This window comes from Primulina huaijiensis, chromosome 6, assembly GCF_012295235.1.
Source record: "Primulina huaijiensis isolate GDHJ02 chromosome 6, ASM1229523v2, whole genome shotgun sequence".
In the NCBI taxonomy this organism is placed as follows: Eukaryota; Viridiplantae; Streptophyta; class Magnoliopsida; order Lamiales; family Gesneriaceae; genus Primulina; species Primulina huaijiensis.
In genome coordinates, this window is record NC_133311.1 from 22,556,218 (window position 1) to 22,569,347 (window position 13,130).

A 13,130-nucleotide genomic window follows, 5' to 3' on the forward strand; every position below is an offset into this window, starting at 1 on the left:
CAAGACAGTGGTACAAGAAGTTTGATGGTGTAATGAATAATGATGGTTTTCTGAGGTATCAGGCTGATCACTGTTGTTATGTGAAGCTTGATGGTTATTATATCATACTACTGATATATGTAGATGATATGTTGATAGCAGGAGCTTGTCTGGAGCAGATTGATAAACTCGAGAAAGAGTTATCAAAGGAATTTGCTTTGAAGGATTTGGGTGCTGCAAAGCAAATCCTTGGAATGGGGATCCTTAGAGATCAGGTGAATGAAGTCTTGAAGCTTGAGAAGATTCCTGGAAGCAAGAATCCAGCTGATATGCTCACGAAGGCTGCTATCATTGAAAAACTGAAGTTGTGTTTGACTTCAGTTGGTCTCCTAGACTAACAAAGGAGGTATGAGCTGCTGCACTGATGGTGTGAAGACATAATTGAAATCAAGTCTTCAAGTGGGAGAATTGTTAGGTAAGATTTTATTTAATGTGGTGGGACCCACATTAAATAAAATAATAATAAAATCTTTTCCCACATCGTTTTTTTATTAAAATTGGACGAGGGAATTAGTTATAAATAGAGCTCAATTCCTTCAGTTATTGTATCCCAAAATCAAAAGCTTTTTAGCTTTGATAAATAGAGAGTGCATAGAAAAAAAGAGTGTATTTTTTTCTTGAGTGCGGGAATTCTCTTGTGTGAGTTAGAGAAATTATTTTCTCGGTATACTCGGGTTGGGAGTGTGAGAAATATTGAGTGTATTGGTGTATACACTTGTTGTAATATTTCTCCTGTTATAAAAGTTGCAGTGCTCCGTGGACGTAGCCTATATTGGGTGAACCACGTAAATCTTTGTGTTCTTGTTGGTTATTTTATTCCGCAAGTTTTGGGGTACTATTATCGTCGTGTTTGGCATCGCTTCGGGGGTGTAATTCCCCAACATGATGAAGTGTGTACTGAAAAATCAGCAGAGAGTGTGTACAAATGTTTGAAGGGCAGAAGGTATCTGATTGTGATGGATGATGTTTGGGATACCAAGTTCTGGGATGATGTGAGAAGGTTATTTCCAGATGACGATAACGGTAGTCGAATAATTTTGACCACTCGGTTATCAGAGGTGGCCTTTTCTTCCGAATCTTTTAGCTATATTCATGATATGAATCTTCTTGGTTTTGACGAAAGTTGGAATTTACTGTGTGCTAAGGTCTTTGGCGAAGAATGTTGCCCTTCTGAGTTGGAGAAAATTGGGAAGGATATTGTGAGAAATTGTAAAGGGCTTCCACTTGCACTAGTCACGATTGCTGGTGTCCTCTCCAAACGCAGGACTCAAGATTATTGGGAGTATATTGCAAGAAATGTGAAGTTAGGGGTAAATGGAAATGATGATCGATTGTTGGAGATTTTATCTTTGAGTTACAACCATTTACCTCATCATCTCAAAGCATGTTTCCTTTACATGGGAGTCTTCCCCGAAGATCGCGAGATCTTGGTCTCGCGACTGATCAAGCTATGGGTTGCTGAAGGATTCTTAAAGCCACTTTATTCTAAGAGTTTGGAGGAGGTGGCTGAAGACTATTTAGAAGATCTTGTTCACAGAAGTCTCATTATGGTTGGCAAGCGAGGTCATCGAGGTGAAATCAAAACATGCATCATGCATGACATCTTGCGGGACTTGTGCGTCAAAAAAGCTAAGGATGAGAGGTTTCTTCTCGTTCTAAATCGCAATGCTCGTAATCTTCCTGAAGTCGGATATACTGAGTATCGCGTTAGCATTCACTCACATATTTTGCGTGTGGGCATGCACGATTCACGCGTCCGTTCTTTTCTATATTTTGCGGAGAATAAATCGAGCAACCTATCATTATCTTTTGCGAGGTTTAGACTATTGAAAGTGTTGGATGCACTCACAATAACGTTTTATGAGTTTCCAACTCAGATAGTTGAATTGGTTAACTTAAGATACCTTGGTTTATTGATTCAGAGTCTCTTCGGACTCGAACTTCCTGCAGCAATAGTCAAACTCAAAAATCTGCAGACTTTAATATTAATTGAAGATATGTATGATTTCGATGATGCAGTTTTGCGTCTACCTTCTGAAATCTGGGAAATGCCACAACTGAGGCATCTGTCTTTCAAGAGAGGTTTACTCCCTCGCCCTTCCCGCGAACGACTGGATAGGGAAAATTCTTTTGATATGGCACACCTGCAAACACTTTCTGGAGTCAAGAACTTCAAATGCAGGAAGGAGGTCTTTCGGATTATGCCAAATCTCAAGAAATTGGGGATTTCCTATGTTTTTGGCAACCGGGAAAAACGGTCGTCCTATGACTTTAGCAGTTTTGTCTACCTACACAGTCTTGAGACTTTGATATTATCATTCGATGATAGAGAACATTGGAAAGACATACTAATGAACTTGGCTTTCCCATCAAAACTCAAGAAGTTAACTTTGAGCGGTTGTCGGATTCCTTGGAGCAAGATGACGATTGTGGGTTCACTGCCTAATCTTGAAGTTCTAAAACTTAAAGAATCCGCCTTTGAAGGCCGAGTGTGGGAACCAGAGGAAGGGGAATTTCTCCGACTTAAATATTTGCTTCTTGATAGGATCCATTTGAGACACTGGAAGGCCAGTGAAACACACTTCCCCAACCTGCAGCAGCTGAGTGTTTTCTTTTGCTTCGAACTTGCAGAGATCCCTTCTGCCATCGGAGACATTACAACTCTTGAAATGATTGAGCTGTACAGATGTAGCCATTCTGCGGTGAAGTCCGCAAAGCTGATAGAAGAGGAACAACGGAGCTTAGGAAACGAGAGCCTCAAAGTTCGTGTGAAATAATCTCCACTGTTTTAAGACAAATAGTTTTTCATCGTCATTATTTTGATTGCTCAACCGTATCATTTTATGTTTAGAAAGTATATGACCCCTCATGTATATTTTGTATAAACACGAAAACGATTGTTCGTTTTAATCGTGAAATTTGAATACCAAACTTATCATTTCATTTACAACTTTCAAAGTTTAAAGAGAAGTCGCTGATAATCTAGACTTAAATATGAAAATTATCTGAGTTTATAGATGCATGTCCGATATATCGAAGTGATCATTGCTAGGTCGGACTCCTTGATCTGGCCTTAACAATTACCTCCAGAAATACTTCTTCCTGCGACCATGAACAAAATATAGACAAAAAGGAAACCCTTCATTTACTTGATATTCAACAATTTTTAACCAATATTTACTTAAGAACCTATACCTGTCGATGGGTGTTCAAAACCCTTTTAAGGCTACTACACACTCCGTTTATACCTTTCTATCTTCAACACCTATCCACACTTTCATTTGTAAAAGATTTTTGTTGCACAAAGTTCATTCAGAGATTACGAAAATCTGAAAAAATTAGGAGTTCATCCATCATTCTTCTGAAGATCATACCAATTCAACAATCTTGTTTACGCTGAGAAGCTTGAATCTTTGTAATGCTTCCTCTTTTACAAGGTGGATCCTTCTCAAGTGAGCTTTGTGTTCCCACTCAAACAAGTGCTGAAACTGAGAGATAATGCCTATAAAGGCCCTGTATATGGTACACAAATGACAATCCTGGTGAGAATTTGGTCATTAATTGAGCAAAATCGAATTAACCGATATCTTTTTTTTGGACAAACATATTCGACTGAATTTTTTTTATAAAAAAGAATGATATTTTAGCAAACTCTTTTTGAAAAATCAAGTTTTGATTTAAAATTTTAATATAAAATTGATTTAAATGAAATTCAAGTTTTTTTTTTTTAAAAAAAAACCATGTTTACTTTCATTTCCATGGTCTAATAAAAATTTATTAGAATTTTGTGATATTTCAATTGTTCAACTCAACAAATTCGAACTGTTGCACGCCCTACAAAAATTTGTTTAATTTTTTTTTTTTAATAATAGTATATTTTATTTTTTTAAAATAAAAGTTTTGTCGGCTTTACCGAACTTTAATAACAGCAAACAAAACTGAATCGAAAAACCGGTTAAAATATTTTTTAAAAGAAAATAAACCAAATCGAAATTTTGAATTAAATCCACTGTATCATCATATTATTATATAGAAGTTTTCGTGTTGAAAATCATTGATGAGCATTGGTTGGATTGTTGAGTGGAACACTTCACAGTCCAACCAATGGAAAACTAGGAAATGCGTTTCATTATTTATTTTTCAAAATATTTTAATAATAAATTAAAAAACTACATTGCTTTTCGAGTAGTGGTAGGTTTTTTTTAAAAAAAAAAAATTGTGAGACGCTATCACTATTCAATTTTGTCAAAGAGATCTTTTATTTGAGTAGCGCATAAAAAAATATTATTTTTTATAGAAAAAAATTGATCATTATTGTAAATATGAATATGACTTACTTGCACGGATAGACATCTTATTTTATTTTTTTGAGACGACTTCATCTTCAGCAATCAGGGTCAATTATCCTCCTTTCAGGTTAGCTTGGATGGAAGAGAATAAATCAATCTATTTATTTATTATAGTAAATACAAAATTACAAGAACAATTTTCAATTACGTGTATTCTAAGTAAAAAAAAAATCAAATAGTGGTAAAGAAATAAAATATTTAATAGCTAATTTGATTTTTTTTTTAAAGTTTGGCAGTTAACCTATAATTAATACTAATATCTTTCATTGTATTTTAATTTGAAAGTTTTAAGATATAAATTATCAAGTAATTAATAAATTTAGTGTGCTCAGAAAATAAAAAAAAATTACTCGAGTGTGCAATTGTCGATTTATTTCACAAAAGGTCTGAAAATTACATGCAACTAAATGTATTTATGCTGTTCGTTCCTGTTTTTTCTTTAAAAGAACAATGGAATCAGGCTAACGCAGTTTCGTGTAAAATATGTTAGTCAAATAAACTACATAAAAAAAACCTTGTGTGGGAGCACGGAAAAGCATGCTCAAAAAAACATTAATGAGAGAAATCGAACTCGTGATCGATCACACATTTACTCTACCAACTCAAATACTTTCACGTGTTCTTATTGTCATGTTGATTGGTAAACATTGCTTTCATAAATAGTTACTTTGATGTGTTCTCATTGTTCTTTGTTAGTTGGTGAAACATTGACTTTTTTTTAGTTTAATGGTCATTTTCTTCCTTGTTGAAAAGGTAATTTACTTTATCATAGATTGCGCTCAAAATATTTTTTTTCCCTCTTTCAACTCTTTTTATCTATTGGAAATTTTTTTTTTTTAAAAAAAAAACAGGAACATATATGTATAATTAATTTTTAATTTCATTTCTTCTAAAATTAAAATTAGAGATTGTTTGATCTATTTATATTTTATTATCCAATTTTACTCTCTTTCGAGAATTAATTTAATTAAATATTAATATCAGTCAATATTAATCTGGAAGGATAAATAATATGACAGCGTGTAACAGAAAATCTACTGAGTGGACTCCAAGCGACAAATTTGCTAAACTTTCAACTTTATCCATCTTCTCCATATTCTCTGTTAACAGAGTAACCATTCGGTGCGGTGCTTTTGCTTAACAAGGTTAGAAGATATGATTTCTTGATGGGAATGAGGAATTTTTTTGATTTTTTTGTTAGTGTTGATTCCCTTCTCCCTTTTGGTTTTATGTATAATTTAAATGGGATTGCTTTTTGTTTAATTTTTGATATATTATGTGTGATTCTTTTTAATTTTATTTTGGGATGATCAAGTTTGGAAATTTCTGGTGGTCCTTGATTATATCATATTTTATTTCACTGCTGATAGGAAACAGAAGGTGTTCTGTTAATTCTTAGTGCGATTCGTTGACTGATGGTGGATGCTTGAATTTTTGCCTTGGTAGATCTGAATTTTATTATTGGATTTTTTGCTTCAACCGAAATGTGCTACTGATTATTTTTAATTTAATGGATGGAAATGATGTGGGAATTATTCTGCATCCTTTTCTTTTGGAATCATTGCTTTACTTGTTTTTTTTAATGTTTTGTGTGTAATTTATTTGAATTGGTTAAAGGACTGATCTAGAATACTACAATTCTAGATCCTCAAAACACCCATAGTTTCTGATGTTTTTTTTTTTGGGGGGGCTTGCATTATGTATCCTTTTTAGGGAAAGTTCCATATTCTTTCTATGAACTTGAATCTTTTTTGACTGTAGAGCTCATGGGTGGGAAGAGTTCAAAGAATCCGATCGCAGGTCGGTATTCATCTTATGGCTCCAGTTCACAATCATGGTATAATCATCCCTATCCACAGCCATCGTATGTTCAACCGAGTCACAGCTACGCACCCCCACCGCCAACCTATGGTGGTCGGTTGTATGATTCCGAGATAAAATTGGAGAGGAAGTACTCGAGAATAGATGATGACTACGACACCGTAGAACAGGTGGAATTATGATCTGAAATTCTTGTGCTGTATAAGATGGTAAAAGCAGATTAGTAGATTCCGTCTTGTCGATTAGTTGAAACCTTGATTGTCGATTATTGAAAACTAAATCGTTGATTGTGTAGAAATTTTAATTTGATTGTGTAGAAATTTTAATGTCATGCATTTTGTTGAAAGTATATAACTCCTCCTTAAGATTTGTCCAAAGTTTTTAAAGACGCGCATGTCAAGCGAATGTTTGTGGATATGTGATATGTCGAGATAGTTTATCTTCTTAAAACGAAACAAGTATCTGATGTTGAAGCTACATACTTTCGAGTTTTGAATTATGTAACATAAGAAGCGTTCCTTGAACTCACATGAACTATTAATCTCCAAAAAATATGCCTGGTGTAGGTCACCGATGCACTATCACGTGCCGGTCTGGAGTCCTCAAATTTAGTTGTTGGTATTGATTTCACCAAGAGCAATGAATGGACAGGTCTGGTGTCTTCCGCGTGCCATTTTTGGAAAATGATTAAAGTGCAGTGCCATTGAATTTTCTTTTGTTTTAGGTGCAAGGTCATTTCATCGAAGAAGTTTGCATGCCATTGGATATGAGCAAAATCCTTATGAACAAGCCATATCAATTATTGGGAGGACATTATCCAAATTTGACGAAGATAACTTAATTCCATGTTATGGTTTTGGAGATGGTATTTTCTTGAGAATCTTGTCATTTCATTTATCCGCGATTGAGAAATTGGAGATTTTATTATTCTAGTTTGACAGCTTCAACACATGACCAAGAAGTTTTTAGTTTTTTCCCGGATGAGAGATTTTGTGAAGGCTTTGAGGAAGTGTTGACACGATATAGGGAATTAGTACCTCAATTACGACTTGCAGGTTCAAGCTCTAGCCTTTTGATTTTCCCTGAACTTATTGGTCTTCTTTTCTCTCAATAAATGTTGTCTCCTTGTCTCCACAGGGCCAACATCATTCGCTCCTATCATTGAAATGGCGATCACTATTGTTGAGAATAGCGGTGGCCAGTACCATGTTTTACTGATTATTGCTGACGGACAGGTTAGTAGTGTTTTTTTGGAACAAATAAAAACTACTATTTTTCGAAGTCTCGATAGAACTATACCCTGGTTTTTACCATAATGGTTCATTTTTGAGTCTTGGCTTGTGAATCATTGTTCACCCACGGTTTAACATTTGATTTAGGTTACAAGAAGTGTTGACACTGATCGAGGCCAATTAAGTCCTCAAGAGAGGAAAACCGTTGAGGCAATAGTTAAAGCCAGGTGCAATTAGTGCATGCCAATGATGTGATGTGATCATACGTACTAGCAAAAAATAAATTGAATCTCTTCACCATAATTCCTATGTTCTTTGGTTCATTTTGTAGTGAGTACCCTTTATCAATTATTTTAGTGGGGGTTGGAGATGGGCCGTGGGATATGATGAAGGAATTTGATGACAACATCCCTGCTCGAGCATTCGACAATTTCCAGGCAAGTTAACCTGATGTAGCTTGCTCACGGTGAAATCTATTTAAAAGAAACAAAAAGAGTACAAATTTTGGCAATTATCTTAAAATCTTACATCATTTATTACTTCCCTGTATATCCCTAGTTTGTAAACTTCACAGAAATCATGTCAAAAAACATGGACCGATCCAGGAAAGAAGCTGAGTTTGCGCTTGGAGCCTTAATGGAGATACCGTCTCAATACAAAGCAACATTGGAGCTCAACATTCTTGGGTAAAATAGTACAATAAATATCTTTTCATTTGAGAAAGTTTTAACCGATATGTGCATTGATCGAGTTGTTTGCTCAGTGCTTCTAGAGGGAAGGATGATTACAGGGTACCTCTCCCTCCTCCTCTATATCGTTCAGCTGCTGCTACTGCATCAAAGCCTCCCCGTTCTAGTAATTTCTACTCAAGTGCACCTGCTTCTCGAGGATATGATCCAGTTGCTCATACGAGGCCGCCTGCAGCTGCAAGCTATGCTTCCGATAACCATGTATGGAATCCCGCTTTTGTAAACAGTACATCAAATTTTTAGTTATTTCTCTCATTTTTTTGGTTCCTCGGCGATGAAGTTATGCCTAAATACCATAATCCTTTTCGACATTACCGTTAAAATCACTTGTTTCAAAAGCTCGAGTTCAAGGTTTTATATGACCATGTATATACCCAAGTTGCTTGAACATTAAGCAGCAACAGGAACTGAACTCCTCTATGGAATGACATATTCGTTCTAGAATGAAGACCTTTTTTGGCATTTGGCATATGACTAACTATTGATTCCGATAATGGTACGCTGACTTTCAATGACAAAGTCGAGATATGTTAACCTTTTGTAATTCATACTTTGATAGCTTTGCCCTGTCTGCCTTACGGATCCAAAGGATATGGCGTTTGGCTGTGGACATCAGGTATAATACACTATTTTGATTCCTTGATTTACTTAAAAAAACAATGTCCAGTGATTATGACTTCGTCTTTTATGTTTTTTCTCCTTTTCTGTAAGCAGACTTGTTGTGGATGCGGCCAAGACCTGTCATCATGTCCAATCTGCCGACATGCAATTGATACAAGGATAAAGCTTTACTGAATAGAAACCTTCTCGTCGAATTGAATGAGATCGATCCGATAAAAGCTCTCTTCCATGTACAAATATGCTACATCTGTCCTTACTCCTCCCTTGGCTCTTGCATTTGCATCTGTACAGCATCAGATGACACTATCATCAGATTATTTTTGTTATCTGAAGGCACATGGATTGTTTAGCATTCTGTTTAGTTCGTAGACTAGTGCACCTCTTTTCTTGAATTGTTATCTAATGCATGTAATACAATCCTATTTGTGACCGCTTTATTTATTTACTCAGTCTTGTTCAAGTTAAATATATATCTTTGTTTCTGAAGATCACATACTTCCCATGCACCATTTTATATATATAGTCCACCAGAGGTAAGCCTTTCTTTCACCAAGTAAATCTTTATTCAACATCAGAAAGGAATATAACCATGCGGTACAAATAATAAATACTTAATATTGATGGCCTCTATCGATTAAGAATTAAATGAAACACGATGAGATGGACACAAAAGTGAACAAATTGCCAAAAAAAAAAAATATCCGCATTTGTCGATGAACAATGAGCTTTTAAATTCTCGACTGAGTTATCATAAACTCCTCAATATTTTTAATCGGTGGCGTGGATGTTTGCTTCCATTTTTCATTTGAAATTTTGTGTGTTTGGTATATATTCGGAATCCATCAGTAAGTATTTTCATTTAAATTTGTTGCAAATAAAAGATAGAATGTGTTTATATAGTATATTATAAAGTTGTAAGAACACATTGAATTTATTTAAATGATCTTTTAGAAATTTTGAATCTTAAAAGATTTGACAAGATTTAAATATATGCAACACATCTCATCATGTAAAAACCATCTAGCAACAAACTCTAACCTTGAAATGCAAACAAACAACAATTTTCAAGAATACAATAAGCTTTGTGTGAATTCTACGAAGTTTTTGCTCAGGCAAAGATTCATAGTGTAAAAATGAGATAACTTCATGGCAAATTATATGCTATATGGAAAATAGCAACTATATAAACACCTTACTAATAGCAATTCAATAAATCCGACTCTCAAATTCCTCATGGAAAATAAACAATTCCACTTCTCCTCCAAATTCTTACTATTAGCCTTCAATTTTCTGCTATCGAATTGTGCAATAATAGTACTGGGGAAGGGAAAATGGCAGCTTCTATTGAACAACACAGGTGTTGTGGCAATGCACATGGCCTTAACTCACCACAACACTGTCCTCATGTCAGACCAGACCGAATCAGGTCAGTCTGGCTACCAACTGCGTAGGCGATACAATGGGACACGATGCAAAGGGACACGCAGTGATTTGCAAGATTCTTCATGCTATGCTCATTCCATTGAGTATGATGTGATGAAGAATAAGATTAGGCCTCTAAACATCGGAACCAATGCTTGGTGTTCTTCAGGCTCGATTTTGAGCAATGGGACGTTGATTCAAACTGGTGGCTTTGGCTCTGGTTCACGAAGGATACGGTACTTTAAGCCGTGTAAGAATGGCCATTGTGATTGGAGACAAGGGAAGAAAGTCTTGTCTGTTAATAGGTGGTATGCTTCGAATCAATTATTACCGGAGAAGGATGATCGGATCATTGTCATGGGTGGGAGGGGTGTTTTCTCATATGAGTTTGTGCCGAAAAGATCAAATCATGAGTCTTACAACCTTCCGTTTTTGCACGAAACTTATGACAGAAATGGAGGAGGGAACAATCTTTATCCTATTATGCACCTTTCTTCTGATGGGAATCTTTTCATTTTTGCAAATAGGGATTCTATTCTTTTCGACTATAAAAGAAATAAAGCGGTCAAGAAATATCCACGAATTCCAGGTAATGGATCAAGAAGTTACCCCAGCACAGGATCATCTGTAATTCTTCCACTTGACCACAGCAATGGATTCAAGAAAGTTGAGGTTATGATCTGTGGAGGAGCGAATTACGGGGCATTCTCTGCAGCCAAAGGCGGCAGATTCTTGAAGGGTTTGAGATCCTGCGGAAGAATGGTGATCACAGGGAATAAGCACAAATGGGAAATGGAAAAGATGCCCCAGTCCCGCTTGATGAGCGACATGCTTCTTCTCCCCACAGGCCATGTTCTTATAATCAATGGAGTTAAACAAGGCTGTGCTGGATGGGACTCTGCATCAAACCCCTCCCTCGAACCTTACCTCTACAAGCCAAAGAAAACGCTTGGGAGACGATTCTCGGTGCTCAAATCCACCAAGATTGCAAGAATGTACCACTCATCAGCCATCCTTTTACCAGATGGAAGAGTTCTTATAGCTGGTAGCAATCCAAACAATAAGTATGCATTCAATAATGTAAGGTATCCCACCGAACTACGTCTGGAGGCATTTGTACCGGCTCATATGGGGGAAGAATTCGATCATCAAAGGCCAAGAAATGTATCTGTTCACATCAATGGAAGTGATAAAGGGGTGGGATATGGGGCAGAATTTAGTGTTCATTTTTTCTTGGAAAAGAAGAATGGATCAAGCAAAGAGGTCGTTTTTACAGTTTATTCGCCCCCGTTTAACACACATTCCACATCAATGAACCAGAGGATGCTGATTCTCAAGTGCAAGAAGATGCTGAGGGGTTATAACGGAGGGGTGAATGCTGTTTTAGAAGCTCCTCCATCTCCCAAAGTGGCACCTTCTGGTTATTACATGCTTAGCGTTGTCAATAACGGGATTCCTAGTATCTCTCAATGGGTTAGATTTATACATGTTTGAAAGTTGTCTTTTCCCCCTTTTTAATTTAATTTAAGTGTATCTCTACAAGTTTGTAAGTTTATTTACTATTTCAGGGTGGTTATACTATCTCTATCATATAAAAAAAATATTATTAGGCTGATAAGAATCAAATTAGTTATTTTTGTCCAACAACCTTCACAAGTAGCCCACATCTCCTTATCCTCACCACAACTAATCCAACTAAATATCAATTTTGAGTTATTATTACAAGATGATCTTCTTATAAATTCAGTACACTCTTTGGAACCAAAAAGGGATAAATTCGTGATGATCTTCACCAGAATTAACTGCGGGGAAGAGGGCAAGAAGAGGCCAACTTCCGGGTTGGGAATGGGACTAAGGAGCTGACAGAATTTTGGATCACTGATGAGATAATAAAACCAGAGCTTGGAAACCAATTTGCAACCAAGTAATGATTTTATGGGCAGGCGCAGCAAGATTTCAGTTAGGCGATCGGGAATGTATGCCACGGTTTCTGCAGATTTGGCCTGCGGAGAGAAGAGGAATTGAATTTCCATGTTGTGGATTGTGTTCGTTTCAGAACTTTTTGTTTGTATATTTAAAGCTACTTTGGTTGGAAGGGATAAAAACGTGACATCTACAAATTCAACAATTTTTGTTATGTATTCAATTAGCCCGAAATAACCAAAAACTAAAAGGTAATGTATCAAAATCAAACTGAGTGAACCATATTCAAAAATTAATTAACATAATTGAGTAAAAAAACTATTTTTTCATTATTGGAATTCAACAGCCATTGGGATGAAATTATCAATTCCCTTTTATTTAATAATCCAATCAACCAGCCAATATTCAACTTCCATAAATTAGTTAAAATAATTTCTAAAAAACTTGAAAGTTTGAAAAAATATTGGTGATGTCCTATTTTTGTTTAATGAAGAAAGTTCGTGAATCAAATCATAATATAATTCCAATAACATGGTCTGTGTTTTTTGAAATATGGGATTCGTCATTTACACATAATAGTCAGCAACCTTACCAAATTAAATTAAATTCATGAAAAAGGTTATACCAGCTAATATTTTTTATGATAAATTTAAAAATACCAGTGAATCCAATTTGATCTCTTTTACTTTTTTATTATCTATTATTTGAAAATGAAAAATGTCATCATGTTTCATTTAACATCTCTCTTTTCAAATAAGAATATATTAATAGTCGACAAATTAAACTTCAAAAAAAGACTACTTTGACTCATCTTATGCAAGTACTTCAAAATTCCCTCCGGGGGGGAAGAATAAACTACTTAGCTAATTGTGTTTTTTGCTTTAAAAAAGACAAGAAGACTCGATTTAATTATTTTCTAATCATCTAAAATCAAATCTAAAATACTCCCCCCAACATACACGTTTTCCTCAATC

The 13,130-nt window shown here is 35.4% G+C and overlaps 3 protein-coding genes across 3 annotated transcripts in view; all 3 read left to right on the forward strand.

The window, feature by feature from the left end:
- The window catches only part of LOC140979200 (putative late blight resistance protein homolog R1A-10), a 6,658-nt gene extending 3,148 nt beyond the window's left edge, over positions 1 to 3,510 (forward strand). The window contains exon 2 of the mRNA XM_073444529.1: positions 865 to 3,510. Within this exon, the coding sequence (XP_073300630.1) occupies positions 865 to 2,816 (1,952 nt within the window). The 3' untranslated portion in view covers positions 2,817 to 3,510. The remainder of the gene's footprint in view (positions 1 to 864) is intronic.
- A 1,864-nt stretch (positions 3,511 to 5,374) lies between these two features.
- Positions 5,375 to 9,293, forward strand: LOC140978420 (E3 ubiquitin-protein ligase RGLG2-like). Its single transcript, XM_073443422.1, has 12 exons — positions 5,375 to 5,533; positions 6,150 to 6,379; positions 6,776 to 6,860; positions 6,934 to 7,074; positions 7,151 to 7,264; positions 7,347 to 7,444; positions 7,589 to 7,668; positions 7,773 to 7,878; positions 8,000 to 8,127; positions 8,205 to 8,391; positions 8,750 to 8,806; positions 8,905 to 9,293. The coding sequence occupies exons 2-12, from the start codon at positions 6,155 to 6,157 to the stop codon at positions 8,983 to 8,985; spliced, it is 1,302 nt and encodes a 433-aa protein (XP_073299523.1). The 5' UTR covers positions 5,375 to 5,533; positions 6,150 to 6,154; the 3' UTR covers positions 8,986 to 9,293.
- A 525-nt stretch (positions 9,294 to 9,818) lies between these two features.
- On the forward strand, positions 9,819 to 12,353 carry LOC140978885 (aldehyde oxidase GLOX-like). Its single transcript, XM_073444129.1, has one exon. The coding sequence runs from the start codon at positions 10,045 to 10,047 to the stop codon at positions 11,725 to 11,727; it is 1,683 nt and encodes a 560-aa protein (XP_073300230.1). The 5' UTR covers positions 9,819 to 10,044; the 3' UTR covers positions 11,728 to 12,353.
- Positions 12,354 to 13,130: the final 777 nt, after the last annotated feature.